The 15,475-nt window shown below is 32.7% G+C and overlaps 3 protein-coding genes across 3 annotated transcripts; 2 read left to right on the top strand and 1 right to left on the bottom strand.

The window, feature by feature from the left end:
- Window positions 1-380: 380 nt before the first annotated feature.
- On the top strand, window positions 381-3,289 carry LOC18044774 (vacuolar protein sorting-associated protein 24 homolog 1). The gene is made up of 6 exons (XM_006436445.2): window positions 381-780; window positions 938-1,014; window positions 1,475-1,577; window positions 1,969-2,090; window positions 2,701-2,895; window positions 2,987-3,289. Exons 1-6 carry the CDS (start codon window positions 669-671, stop codon window positions 3,065-3,067), a joined length of 690 nt encoding a protein of 229 aa, XP_006436508.1. The 5' UTR covers window positions 381-668; the 3' UTR covers window positions 3,068-3,289.
- Window positions 3,290-6,914: 3,625 nt separating this feature from the next.
- Window positions 6,915-10,645, top strand: LOC18044773 (serine carboxypeptidase-like). The gene is made up of 9 exons (XM_006436444.2): window positions 6,915-7,245; window positions 7,950-8,118; window positions 8,429-8,548; window positions 8,720-8,863; window positions 8,940-9,090; window positions 9,306-9,394; window positions 9,635-9,893; window positions 10,006-10,139; window positions 10,275-10,645. Exons 1-9 carry the CDS (start codon window positions 6,920-6,922, stop codon window positions 10,401-10,403), a joined length of 1,521 nt encoding a protein of 506 aa, XP_006436507.1. The 5' UTR covers window positions 6,915-6,919; the 3' UTR covers window positions 10,404-10,645.
- A 1,034-nt stretch (window positions 10,646-11,679) lies between these two features.
- Window positions 11,680-14,739, bottom strand: LOC18044772 (F-box/LRR-repeat protein At5g02910). The gene is made up of 4 exons (XM_006436443.2): window positions 14,612-14,739; window positions 13,026-14,189; window positions 12,659-12,889; window positions 11,680-12,263 (listed from the first exon to the last, which is right to left on the bottom strand). Exons 2-4 carry the CDS (start codon window positions 14,172-14,174, stop codon window positions 12,036-12,038), a joined length of 1,608 nt encoding a protein of 535 aa, XP_006436506.1. The 5' UTR covers window positions 14,175-14,189; window positions 14,612-14,739; the 3' UTR covers window positions 11,680-12,035.
- Window positions 14,740-15,475: the final 736 nt, after the last annotated feature.

Raw genomic sequence — 15,475 nt, 5'->3', positions numbered from 1 at the left:
ATCGGTAATAATGCTTTCGCAAAAAGAAGTTTTTCAAAATTAAATTGACAATTTTCTTTTTGACGTACAACTATATTATGTTATCATTTTGAGAAAGATATGTTAACAAATTAGAAAAAAATTAATTAATAATTATATATTTTAGAAATGAAAAAAATGATCTTAAATGATTAATTTTTATCATAAATTTAATTGATATATTTTACCATAGAAGGCTTGATTGAAACAATTTACCTAAGATCTCATTAAAACATAAATTCTAAAATGGTGTGGAAATGGACCTAAACAACCGAAACGTATTTCTATTTTTTATATTTTATTTTTTTGGTTTAAAAAAATAAAATTAAAATTGCCGACCAACTCACAAAGCAATGCGGTTTACTACAGAACAATACTTGTGAAACGACTGCGTTTTGGCTGCCCAAGGCAACTCGAAGAATTTTCCTTTTCTCCTGCCCAAAAAAAAAAAAAAAGTGAAAAAATCTGGGAAATCGAATACGGAAATAGAAAAAGCTGCTTCGGACTTAAGCAATTCTATTTTTTTTTCCCTTTGAATGTTGTTCTTCGTTCATTTGCAGCATTATTTTTATTATTGTTACATTTTTTTTCCAATTTGAAATTTTATTAGTGTGGGATCGAGAGATTTTGAATAAGTGTTTGATTAAGAGATGGATAAGATGAAGAGTATGTTAAAACCAAAACCAAACCCACAACAGCAATTGAGAGATTGGCAAAGAAGGCTCCGTCAAGAGTGCCGCAACATAGAACGATCGATCAGAGGCAAGTTCTTTTCTTTTTTTCAAATTATTTTAAATTCTGAAACATGGGTTGCGTTGAATTTAGTGTTTTGAATGATGGGTTTGTGTGTTTTTGATGATATTTTACGCTAAAAAAATTCATACGGGGTTGTTGTTATTGTTGCTGTGTTGTGTTCTAGATATTCAGAGAGAGGAGAAAAATGTGCAAAAATCAATTAAAGAGTCTGCCAAGAGAAATGACATGGGCTCTGCTAAGGTAATTCATTTACGGCTGCATTTTATGAGCCTTGTTAGAAAATTCATAAAATTGCTTACTTGATATTGTTTTGCCATATATTTGCATAGCGTCCTATGATTTTCATCGGTGTTGAATGTTAGGATTAGGAAGCCACAATATAGATTTCAGCACAGTAACAAGCATTGTCGATAGCAAAAATGATGCCAGATGCTAATAGTGGGAAAGATGACAGATGTTTATCCGAAGATATGATGAAGTCAGGAGTGTCAAGCTTATAGCTAGCATTCTTCCTTGTGCATCCTAGTCAAAATTTTAAACAGTTGCTTATAGCCTATGCATTTTTGTATTAGAATCTTGGTTCTTAGCCACGTGGGATGCTATGATGTGCTCTTCCTTTTGCCAAAGGTTTTTTTATGCACCTTATGGTTACGTTCATTTCTTAATGTTTTGACATTTCATGCCTGCTACCATATGCCAGGCACTTGCGAAGGAAATTTTGATGTCCAGAAAAGCTGTGAATCGTCTTTATGAAAATAAGGCTCAACTGAACTCAATATCGATGCATCTTGGAGAAAGTGTTGGTATGTTACTTCATAGCTTGACATGCATTCACGTATGTCATTCTAGCGATATCATGCCAGATATGTGGAATGAAACTGTTTCAAACCAGAATGTTAACCTAATGAAACAATTCCAGAGCAGCTATAATGTTTATGGAATTATAAATGTGATTTCAGTGGCAAAAACCTGGTTTTAGACCAATGTTGGATCTCTTAGACGAGCTCTTCGGTATTTTTACCTGCAATATTGATATAATGGGGTGAAAAATGAGGAATAGCTGTTAATAAATAAATCGTGATATTGTTCTCCATGTTTTCCTTCATATGTACAATTATGATGGAATTCCTCCTCCCCTTCTCTTGTCCGTTCAAATAGCTTCATCAGCACTTACGTGTTGGGATGATTTTGCAGCAATCGCACGTACAGTGGGTCATTTGTCCAAGAGTACCGAGGTCATGAAGCTTGTCAATAACCTTATGAAAGCTCCAGAAGTGGCTGTCACGATGCAAGAATTTAGCAAAGAAATGACTAAGGTACTATTACCTTTGGCCTGGCGGACAAGTTAAATTTTATGATGCTTTGATGCTTTGGGAATGGAAAACATCCTTCTCCGTATTTCATGTCATGTATTCTTATTTTTGACATTCAGCAATGTGACCGGTCCATCTTTTTCCATCATTGTCAGGATGGGGTTTTTATGTTACTTATTGAGACTGAAGAGTTTATCAAAATAAACTGTCATAATAATGCTTTAGGATTTATCCAGCTTCAATATTCCGTAGGGAGCTTTTGTCACGATAATTAATTGAGGATTTGTATTCTTTCAAAAATGTCGAATAAAAAAAAAATGAATGTATAATTAATAACAAGTAACAGATAAGCATATCTGAGCATCCTCTTGACGATTTAATAAGAAAGCTTGATATTCGTGGTAGGGAGAGAGTCTTTGCAGTTTACATGATGTAGATTCAGAATTTTCACTAGTGGAAACTATACTGGAGCCTTTTTATTTACTTCCCCTATCACAGATTCTTGGTTTGTTTGTACTTTTGTGATTTTTCGTCTTCCTTTCAAAGTGTAGGTTAAACATCGTTTAAAAATGCCTCTGGATTCCCAGTAACTCATTGTCAATGTGGTTTTCAGGCTGGAATTATTGAAGAAATGGTCAATGATACAATTGACACAGCATTGGATTCAGATGATATAGAAGAGGAAACTGAAGAAAAAGTTGATAAAGTCCTTTCAGAAATAGCTGGTGAGACGGCTGCACAGCTTCCAGAAGCTGTCAGGAAAGAAAGGTCAAGGGTACCTGCCCAGAGAGCAAGCACCTCACAGCAAGTATGCTTAACTACTTTGCTTACTTTTCTAGTTTCCTTGCATGGTTTTGTTGAGAACCCTACTGCAACTAAAGTTCGTCATAATTTTGTAGGAACAAGCTATCGCAGAAGGTGTAGATGATGAGGAAGAACTAGAAGAGCTAAGAGCACGGCTTGATAAAGTGAGATCATAGTTTCTGAACTGCTTTTTTCCCTCAGAGTCGAGGAAAATAGAGCTTGTATTCATATTGGTTTGAGCTGATTATTCTTTATAAGATTACAGGGCATCTAACCCAGGCATACCTTGATTCAAACCAAAGAGTAATTTGTGCATTTTGTATTATATCAGTCGCTATAATGTAAATCCCAATATTTCATTTTTGCTTGAATGAATCAAGATTATCTTACCTATTTTCCGCCCAAAAGGTTTCCCATTTTGTTTTTCTGCCATACATGCAATCTTTCAGGGTCTCTCAAACTATTTTCTTTTCTTTTATCCTTTTCATTTTTCTTTTTTGAGAAAAGGAATTTAAATCTTGATCAAACTGTGATATTTACAAATTGATATGATACAAAAGCCAATAGTGACATTCATTTCGAGGAACATAATCGAGTAGATGTGAACTGAATCTCAAAGGCAGCTCGAATTTGATCTATAGATAATCTTTGAACTTATTTGATACTTACAATTTTGCATATGATTCTATATCTGAGATTGAATTTTTCTTTTACATAAGATTTGCTTATGACTGTATATGTTTGCTATTACATCAGTCTCATTATTAGATTGGGAATGGAGTTAAAAGATTTTTGAAAAACACACATGAAGAAACAGCAAGCAGTGTGGACAAGGAATAAGGAATAAGTTGTCCAAAAGGTTCATTTTGCTTTTTCTTGTGTGGCTCAGGCACAACCGACCTTACCAACTTTCTCTTAATTTCTTCCAACGGAAGCAAAATTCCTTGCGAGTGCTTACACTATCACTGTCACTTTTTTCTTGTGCAAGGAAATTGAGCCTTACCAAACACTATAATGACATCAATTGTTCTCATTTTTAGAGTCTTGAAAGATAGGTTATTATTCTAGCGATTGCCCAAAAAAAAAGAAAAAAAGAAGATGTTTTTGGGGGAAAAGAACAAATATCATAACTTGATCGAATTGGATGGAAAATGGAATATAATAGACTAATTTTACTACGAGTTAGAGAATTTTTTTCGCATTTGATCTTCGATTCAATGTTGACAAATGAAATGACAAAGGAAATAAAAAATTTGTGCCTAAATGAACAAAATTGTTTTCATGCTTGTGTTGGAGGGAATTCTGATTATAGCATTTTGAGAAGATATAATTTCTTGTATGCAATAAATGAAATCAATGGGCATTTATTATGACTATGTTGAATATGCCTAGCCTTAACTCATAAGTTACCATATCACCCATTGGATCAAATCTGAAATCAAATAAAATTTCGACTAAAAACTAAAAATCATACTTTTTTGCGAAGTAGCGCTAACAAAATTAGATTTCACTTTCATGTCCTAACTTTCTAATAAAATTTATAGGGGTGCATGTGGATTAGATATTAATCTATATCTGTTTCACGATTTTATAAATTATAAGTTTTTAATCTAATATAATTCACAAATTAGTAAATTTCAATCTAAATTTAATTTTATACGTATGCGGATCAAATACAGATTTAACACAATTCACATCCAATCCACCATTTTATAGATTAGTTGCATATTAAAAATTTTTCGTTCTATCCAATGCACCAAATAATTAAATAAAATAAATCTAATATAAAATTAATTTTACTACCAATCAAATTCAAAATTAAATAAGACCTAAATTATTTAATTTTTTAAATAAAACTTGAATAATACTTTCAAATTTTCAAATTATAACACACCAATAAGAAAAAAAAGCCTTTTTTTATATCAATATATAAAAATTAACTAAAATGGGAATTAATTAATTACAAAAGTTGAAACTAGAAAACTCGAATGATCTGTCAAAATGTCTACCTTCAATTCATATTCTGTACTTTAACATAGGCATAATGAAATAAATAACAATAAAAAAATTATTCCAATCATATTGTTAAGTAGCTATATTTATTTATTTATTTATATAATTTTTTAATTTTTTAATTATTTTTATTTTTTAATTATTTTTATTTTATATTGTTATTGGATAAGACATAATGTGTTGTTAGTGTAAGTAATTTTTAACTTATTTATTTACTAATAATGCCGTATTTACAAGTTTTATTTTTTTATTTAATTTAAATAAATATTATTTTTTTATGAATTTGAGGATTTTTACGAATTTACAAAATTAATTATATAATTTATATATCCAATTTACTAACTGCATATTTTAAAATTTTTATTCCAATTCAATCTACCAATCCACATATTGAAATTTTTTAAATCAACTTTTTGTGGATTGGACGAATTGAGAAATTTATCTTAAATTGAACTTTTTCTTCTTCATCTCGAAGGGATTATTTGTACTATAGCTTTTAGTAAAGTGAAGATATTTGATCCCACCAAAAAACTCTTTTGATTTATTTACTTAATAAACTCAACGTTGAAATTCAAAAATTCGACTTATACCTTATACACACACTTAAATACGAAATACGAAATATACCCTCATATTATTTACTTATTAAAAGAGGGTTTATTTAGTGAATAATTTCATTTCTTTCTGTTAATTTTTTCCTCTAAGAAAAAAATCGAAGTTGAATTACTCTTAGAAATCAAAATCTATTGTTGAAACTGTCTTTGATATTAGTTAAGTATTATTATTATTTGCACTTCGCTACATTTGTCAATTTGGTTATTGAAATCAAGATCCAAAAATCATTTTAAAAATTTTGTAGGTGGATCGAAATTGTAGGAAAATATGGAGATGGAGTAATCCAATTCCATGTGATTTAAAAGATAACTGGAATGAAGCAAATAAAAAAAATGTTTAAGGGTTGAATCGTCGTGTAATTTAGATAGGAGTTGAAAAATTATTTTTAATTAAATTATATCATCTTGTCTATAATAGAATTTTTTTATTTTAAGTGTTTTAAAAATAAAAAATAAATTAAAATATGGGTTTGAAAATAAAATTTTTTGACCGTTAAAATAGCGTCCACATTCATCTCTCCCGAGTCCTCAGCTAAAACAAATCTATAAATAATCTCGTACGGGAACCTTTACTAAAATAAGAAACACGCACGACCGTTTGTCAAGATCAGGTGAAGATCGGGCGGCCCCAACAAACGCCACACCATCAATAATCTTTCATCGGGTACAGTGCACACTTTTTTCACGATACACTGCTTTACACGTAACGCATTTCCTGTATAAGTATCTGGCTTTCTTCCCGCCTCCACGCCAAAGCGACACCCGCACCTCAAGAAAGAAAAATGAAAATGAGAGACAGATTATAACAACTGGGTCCCTACTTTTAAAACAATTATAAAAAAAAATTAAATCCTTGATATTTAACAAAAATACGCCTTTACAAACTTTTTCAGACAAGTAACTACACTTTTGCTCGATTAATGAGTGTGAATTGCATCAGTCGTCACATCACTCACCTTTATTCCCTTATAGTAGTTATTAAAATAATGAAAAAAAATAAGAAGTCAAGATCGTGTGAAAAGAATAAAAAATTTAATGACTTGACATTTAATAAAAATTAAAAAGTAAAATTATTATTTTATTTCTTAAGGAGTTGATTTATAATATAGAACACCACTCACTTAAAAATGAAGACCAAAAAGGCAATTCTTATACCTTGTAAAATTATTTATCACTTTCTCCTATTTCATTAGGAGAAGCTACTAGCTAGGGACCTGTACGAAATTAATTAAACAATACGTTCTTATCTGTTATTTCACTTAGAAATAGGGACAAAAAAAAAATGGCAACCAACGTTCTCTAAAATTTCGCAGGCTGTTAGTTTGTGACACGTGTAATATTCGTCTCGCACTATAAAAATCAGTTCGGCGTGTTAGTTTCTTTTCAAAATCGCCACAGAAGATGGAGAAAATGAAAATATTTTTCGGTCTAGTTCTCTCTCTGCTATTCGTCTCGCCATCGGCATTTCTATTAAACGACCGTCGTTTGGGTGCCTCAACATTTCCGTCCTTACAGGCGGAGAAGCTGATCAGGCAGCTCAACTTGTTCCCCAAGGAGGATGTCAACCTGGTCGACGGCCGTCAATCGGCTCCGTTGTTGGCCGGAACTGGGAAGAGGATCGTCGAGAAGCGGATTAACTTGTTGAGGGAGTCCGGTGGTGGAGTCTCCGTCGAGGATTTGGGGCATCATGCTGGATATTACAAGCTTCCCCACTCTCACGACGCTAAGTATTTTTCAAAAACCCTAAAATTTATTATTTTATTGATTTATTAATTAAATATTTAGATTAAGACTAATGTTTGTAATTTAAAACGAAGAAGTGCGTTATTTGTTTCTATTGCGAATCAAAATCCTTTTTTTTTTTAAATGTTGCAGATTTAGAAATAAGTTGTTTTTGGACAGTAGGTTGCTGATTATTAATTGCCTGTTGGTACATAGTCAATCTGACCAAAAAAAAAAAAAAAACAAATTGAGTTGTTTGTATGCTTTTAGGATTTATTGAGGTTAATGTGATGCTACAGCTTGTTTTGATTTTCTCAGAAAGAAAAATAATTTGAGAAACTTATTAGGTTTGTAAGTTTACTCGCCTTCTTAGGTATAATTTTGCTGTGAGATATGAAAAATAAAAAAATGAGTTATGTATGGAATGCGTATAACGATTATCTAGTCTTTTGTTGGCAGTCTTATTTCTGCTTAGTAAATTTGAATCCATATATATGCACTGATTATCTAGGATGTAGTGTTCAGTGACAAACCATGGATGCATTGAACGATTATATTAAGTGGGTAAATTATCTTTTTTAAGTTGTCAGTGCAATTAATTCTTTTGTCCTGTGATCTCTATACTTTTTTGCATCTTGTGTATGAGTTTGTCTTTGTGAATCTTATTTATTTTCAATTTTCACTGAGCAATCATGCTTCTTGTTTGTAGGATGTTTTACTTCTTCTTCGAATCACGCAACAGCAAGAAGGATCCTGTTGTAATCTGGTTGACTGGAGGGCCCGGGTGCAGTAGTGAATTGGCTGTATTTTATGAAAATGGTCCGTTCAGTATTGCAGATAATATGTCTCTTGTTTGGAACGAGCATGGTTGGGATAAGGTATCTCTCTTCCTTTTTAATCACCTTTTCATTTACTATCATGGGGATAGATTGGTCTGGAACATTATTTTATGGACTCTTGGGTGCTTTTGTTCTTAGGTCTTGATATGTAGCCAGAGTTTTTATAGCATTACCAGCCTTTTTTTTTTTTTTTTGGTTGGGGGGGGGGAAGAATCAGCCATTTCATGATATGCATATTCATGTTTTCTTCCTTTGCTTATTTATCATTTTTAGTTTATTTGCGAGCAAAGTTTTAGTACGAAACTTCTTGCTAACTAGAAATGTAACAAATTCTTTGGTTATTTCACAGGCATCAAACCTTCTGTATGTTGATCAACCTACTGGGACTGGGTTTAGTTACACTTCTGATAAACGTGACATTCGTCACAATGAAAATGGAGTTAGCAATGACCTCTATGACTTCTTACAGGTGGGCTTCTTTTCTTTTCAAGCTCATCTACCAAAATGAAACTGAAATCTGCAATTTATCATGATCGATTGGAGTTGATATCATTCCAGTTTTTGTAGGGAAAACGAAATACAGAAACGTATTATCTATGACAGTATATTTACTTCTTACTGGGCTCTTGTATGATACTAGGCCTTCTTTGAGGAGCATCCTAAGCTTGCAGAGAATGACTTCTATATAACTGGGGAATCATATGCTGGGCACTATATTCCTGCATTTGCTGCTCGAGTGCACAATGGGAACAAAGCTAAAGAAGGCATTCATATTAATTTGAAGGTATGCCATTAGTATCTGTATTTGATTTGAACTTGTTCTATGTAGTTCTATCTCACAAAGTGTTATGGTCAAACAGGGTTTTGCCATTGGTAACGGGCTTACTGATCCCGGTGTCCAGTACAAAGCTTACCCAGATTATGCATTGGATATGGGGATTATTAACAAATCACAGTACAATCGTATCAGCAAGATCATCCCAGTGTGTGAACTGGCGATAAAGCTTTGTGGTAATGCTACTTTTGGGATTGTTCTATCTTTCTTGTTTCTATTTTTATTGTCATATTAAAAGTTTTTTTTTTTTTTTTGGGTTTTAACACTTGGATGTTTACTGGTTGAATTTACTTGTGAGTTTACTTTTGTACTTTGTTTTTTGCATGGATATTCTCTGTTATCAACTGGCAACAATCTTTTTCTCTGATTAAACATTTGCCTCCTTTTTCAGGCACTGATGGTACCCTTTCTTGCTTGGCTTCATATTTTGTTTGCAATAGTGTATTCAGTAGTATCATAGCAATTGCTGGTGATATAAATGTAAGAGAGTTTGAGAATCTTTCTTTTAGATTATTCATTACTCCATTCATAAATTCTGAAGACAGGCCGTGACCTTGGCTGTTTTGTTTTGTATATATAAAATATGCTCCAAAAGAATATAAAATTCATTCACAGGTTCAATAATTGCATTGCTTGTCAATTGTGTAATATAGAAAGTGAAAAATAGATTTCAAGTAGATTTTGACGCATATTATTGACATTCATATGGTCACCTTGCAGTACTATGACATTAGAAAGAAGTGTGTTGGGAGCCTCTGCTATGACTTCTCGAACATGGAGAAATTCCTCAATGATAAATCTGTCAGGGAAGCTATTGGTGTTGGGGACATAGAGTTTGTGTCTTGCAGCCCTACAGTGTATCAGGCTATGCTTGTAGACTGGATGAGGAACCTTGAAGTTGGAATTCCGGGACTTCTCGAGGATGGAGTCAAGTTGCTTGTATATGCCGGAGAATACGATCTCATTTGCAACTGGCTTGGTAAGCTTTCAGGCTTTATCTGAAAGTGAACATCTCATGATTTAGGGAATTAACATTTTAGGCAATTGTGGGTGATAACATACATCATTCTAACTACTTCCTGGATGGGTAGGTAATTCGAGATGGGTTCATGCAATGGAATGGTCTGGTCAGAAAGACTTTGTAGCATCTCCTGAGATTCCTTTCGAAGTTGATGGTTCAGAAGCTGGTGTGCTGAAAACTAACGGACCTCTCAGTTTCCTCAAGGTTAGTCTCTCTCTCTCTTTTCTCTCTTCCCGCCTTTCTCTCTTTCTGTTTGTGTGGCTACTTGTGCTCTTATTTGCAGTTCTCAATAGCTAATCATCAGCGCTGACGAGGTTGGTTTGATATACTCATTGACAGGTTCATGACTCTGGTCATATGGTTCCCATGGACCAGCCTAAAGCTGCATTAGCGATGCTGAGGAGGTGGATGGAGGGCTCACTTTCTGAAGTTCCAGCTGGTTCAGGAAAATTGGTGGCTGAGATGTGATCACTTCAATTCCTCCTGCCCGCCGCACTTTTTAGTATGCCCTAGGCCATAAATTATGTTGAATTTGAACATTAAAAAGTTTTTTCTCAGGATAATATTTGTAAATATGGCCTCTGGACCTGTTAAAACTATATCAAGCATGATATTTTGGTGTTTGTGGATCCATATATTTAATGAATCAAAGGATGTTTGGTAGGACATCTGGTAGTTTAAATAGCTGCCTGTATGTTTGTACAGTTGAATGTTATGTTTTATTTCTTTACCAGTAAAATATTTCTTAATTGGACTCATGATTAATTAGTTGTCAAGGGTTTTATTTTTATTTTTTAGTATTTATTTAGTAATAATTGTTTGAAATGAAAGAAACGAGCTCTTTTCATGGGGTATCAGTATTGTTTCTCTTAATCAAAATATGTTTGATTTACCAACAAAGTGTTGGCTCCACTGGCAATGGAGTCCCCTTAAGTGGCTTGACTGGGTTTGCTCCCCAGTTCGAGTCGCAGGGAAGTCGCATTTGTTGGGAGAACCTGTGCCTCCCGGTTCGAGCGGGGACTTCTAGTCTGGGTTGTGGTACGGGCTTAAAGGTGCCTCCCACAGTTGGGGCCCTCCCCAGGATACCTCGTGGATAAGACCAAAAAAAAAAAAAATATGTTTGATTTTGAAGGCTTGGATGTTGCAATATATCAATATTTGAGAGATACATGTACCCCTATGCATGTTTTATGAAGGAGGATTATTAAATTTCGCAATGATTTGATTATCAGTGAAATCCACTTTATTGGTGCTTATTTTATCAAGCTAAATTATAAGGCAAGGATTACAAAGATTTTGGGAATCAAATCCCTTGTGAGCCTCGAATTGAAAGAGGTTATTATATACTAGGGTGGTACGCGGAGCTCTTCCGGTATGCCGGTGCTTATTTAGAATTAATTTTAAGAGAAACCATCTCTTTCCCCAAGTCACTTCAATAGCATACATAGGAAAAATTCTTCAATAGCATGCATAGGAAAAAATTAGATTCAACAGCGTACATAGTGAAAATTCTTCAATAGCATACATAGGAAAAATTTAAAAATTTAGAATACATTAGAGGTAACATGTATAATTTAATTAAATGTAACTAAGTATTACTTAATAATTTTTTAAAATAAATTAACACATAACATATATGCAATAATTAGGTATAATACCTCTAATGTACTTTCGAATCTCTATATATAAATAATTACTGCAATAACGTAATAAAGAAGTTTGAACTCCGAAGCGAAATGCCAAACAGCCCAAGAAAAAACGGCATGCAGAATGCAGAGCATTCTAATAACAACAGTAATAATTTGCGGTAGCCATCACTACATCAACAATTGTCCCATTCCCATAGAGTGAAGAAAAATAAAGCTAAAGTTGTCTTCAATTCAAATTCAGAAATAAGCTTACACCATTCAAAATATATAAACATAAAATATCAAATCAAGTCAGATTAAAATCTTTAGCTGGACAATCAGCACCCCGGTGAAGAGCAAAAGCGAAAGCAATTCCTAGCGGTTGATACCCACGTCTAGAGGTACAGACAGTTAGAGTTACTTCAATAGTGAATGCCTGACTCTAGGACACTGCTTAACATCTAATAGATTTTTAAACAACTTCTGACAGATCGTCAATCTTCTCAAAGATATCTTCACCACCCTCAAAACAATAATAACTTCTTACATCATGTTGCAATTCACCATCCTCAGTTATACTCAGCGATTTAGTATGCTCTACCTTAACTTCATTTATGCAATGTTGCCAACACGAGACGGGAAGGGACTGGCAACACCGAGGAATCTCTCCATCATAAATTAGCTGCTTCTTGTATGAGATCTGAAAAGAAAGTGAATTGGCAATAAACATCATTTGTTAAAAATACATTATTTTAGGCTCTAGTGATCATAATTAAAACAAGTAATTTTGTTTTGTTATCTTCAACAATAACCATCCGTGCTGTAATTAGTGTCGTGGACTTAACAGGAATTCACAAAACCTCCATAACTAGTGCTGTGGACTTATTTGAAGTTTTGGACTCTGCAGTTTTAGTTGTTCAATGAAATGCCCAGAACTCTGCAGTTTTAGTTGTTCAATGAAATGCCCAGAAAAACACAGGCATGACACTAGTAAACCCTAAATACAGTAAATTGAATGATTCAATAAATTCAACTGTCTTATTTCATCCTCAAATTATAGATCAAGTCTTGAATTAAATGAAAACAATTTAACACCTGAAAAGAAAACTTGTGCAGATGACCATGCTCTATTGATACCATCTCTGCATGAGGTGACGTCCAAAGCAAGCCATCCAAAACATTTGCGATTGAAAAACGCGAACTGCGAGCCCGAACATTTGCAACTGAAAAATCCCAACTGTCCGTTCTTACTGAATAGTTCAATTTCTTGACACTAGTCAATGGGGGGGATTGGATCTGCCTCAGTTCTTGTGGAACAATCACATTCTTTAGGAAATAAATTTGGAAAAAAAAATATGGAGTTAGAGATTCACAATGCATGGTGATAAATTACTCCGTAAAAGGGAACATTTAACCAAATATATATATATATTTGTAAGCAAGCATTGAGCCACTGACATACCTCACCTTCACGACATTGTAAATTCAAAACCTTTGAAAACTTCTGAAACATAGCGAGAATTTCAAAATATTCAACAACCCATTCGATGTTGACCATTAAATGGGAGGAAAAACAGAGACTTGTTTCAGACAAAGACAAAGCATTTGAAGAGAATGATATCAGATCACCATGATATTTGAATATACTTAGATTAGGAGTCTCAATCTCCACTTGAATCAGTTTGTCACAGCATTCTAAGATCAATGTCTTAAGACAGGGACTCGAAATCCTAACACTCGTCAATTTGTGACACTTAGTCATGCTCAAGTACTCCAGGAGAGGAAGTTTAGAAATTCCATTGCAGAGCCACTCATCTTCTATGGGAAGAAAATCAAATTTTAAGCATTTGAGATTCCCACAAGAGCTTACATTGACCTCAATAGGAAATAGATACGTTTGATGAATAGCTAGAGCATTGACATTTGATGTTTTGATCTCCACCCGTTTAATGTCAGAGGTGTTTACCAAAATGATCTCCTTGAGATTACTAAGATTAACTAAGTCTAGACTTTCGAGCCCTTCACAGCTTCTTATTTCCAAATATTCGATCAAAGGACACCCAGAAATGAGACTCGCAATGGCTTGATCATCAGCACAAACCTCCCTCAAAGCCAATTTCCGCAAGGAAAATAACTTCACATTTTTACTTGGTTGCTGCAGCTTACAATAACTTAACTCCAAAACATGTAATGATTCTACATAAAAAATTATTTCAGGTAAATTGCGCCGTTCACTACGCCAATGTACAAGTACCAACTCTTTAACTTCACTTTCTATTGCCAAGCCAAGGCATTGGCCTGCCAATGATGCGTTTTCTGGAGAATTTATTAAGTCCAACTCAAGACTGAACTTCTTAATGCTTATCATCTTATCCTGGCGATTCAGCAAAGCTCGTTCCAAAGATGTCAATATCTCCTTCGACTTTCTTGGATTCGTGAACACTCCACCTACTTCCACATCCGGGAATGTCTGCCATACTTGTTTCCATCTTTTCGACAACAAACAAGTTTGAGCAACTTCTTTGAAAGGGAGAAATGACAAAATGTGGTGCAATATTGGTTCCGGAAGTGCAGATATCCCGTCCACCTCAAGAACTCCACTTCTCATCATGATATCACAGCTTCCCTGAACGTTGAATAAAACAAGTTAGCCAAATAATGCTTCACTTCAGGGTACATTTTTAACCGTTGTGCATTGCTGAAAATGTAAACACCCACTTTTACTTGGCAACTGATATTTACCAATCACCTATCTTCCTATACTTCAGCTTGTAGATCTTTGCAGATCTCGCCTATCTTTTAGTAGCGGCAGATTTTCAAGCTATGCTTGATGCAGCAGAAGCTATATTATGATTATATGGATTTATACTTATAATACCAGTTAATTATAATGTGATTTCATAAAATGAAAAAAGAAATTCTAAAACATACCCTTAGGTTGTTGTTCTTTAGAAAAAAAAAATTGAAAAAAAAAATCAAAAGACTGATACATGGACTACAGAACGAGAGAACAGAGCAGTAATCGTGAATTAAAAAAAAGAAAGATACCTTTTTACCCAAAGGATCCCCTTAGTAGTAATTGAGAGATTTTCATCAACCAAGCAGTTGCTCCATGTCCAAGAACGCTTTACAAATTACAATTGAGGAAGAACAGATATTTTTTTTTTTTAGAAAAAAGATAAACACAGTTAAAGTAACAAAAATTCCTCTATTATTTAAAAAAATATATTTATATTCTAATTTATTATAATTTTATCATTATATTTTTTTAACATATAAAAAATATATTAAACTATTAAATTATTTATATATTATTAATAAAATTATAAATAAACAAGTTGGATATTATAAAAAAAATTATAAATATATTCTCATTGTCTAATTTCTCAATTTAAATTTTTATCAATAATTAATTTTTAAAAAAATCTATACACCTACAAAAATCATAAATAAATTATAATTTTAAAAATAAAATTAATTATTAATACCATAATAAATAACATAGAAAATTAGTTATAAATATATAAGTTTAAATGATGACATGTGGAGAATTGTTAAAATATAAAAATTTAAAGTTTAAATAAAATTGATTATTAATAACTAATTTTATTTTTAAAATTATAATTTATTTATAATTTTTTTTAAGTGTGTAGATGTTTTTTTTAAAAATTAATTATTAATAAAAATTTAAATAGAAGAATTGGATAATAAAGGTATATTTATAATTTTTTTTTATAATATCCAACTTGTTTATTTATAATTTTATTAATAATATATAAATAAATTAGATAATTTAATAATTTTTTTATATACTAAAACGATATAATAGTAAATTTATAATAAATTGAGGTATAAATATTTTTTTTAAATGTTAGGAAGATTTTTAACTCTTTACCTAACGCTGGGGTGTGT

This window comes from Citrus clementina, unplaced genomic scaffold (assembly GCF_000493195.1).
Source record: "Citrus clementina cultivar Clemenules unplaced genomic scaffold, Citrus_clementina_v1.0 scaffold_4, whole genome shotgun sequence".
NCBI lineage: Eukaryota > Viridiplantae > Streptophyta > Magnoliopsida > Sapindales > Rutaceae > Citrus > Citrus x clementina.
Note: the sequence above shows the minus strand (reverse complement) of the source record. Positions and strands in the feature narration are given on the sequence as shown.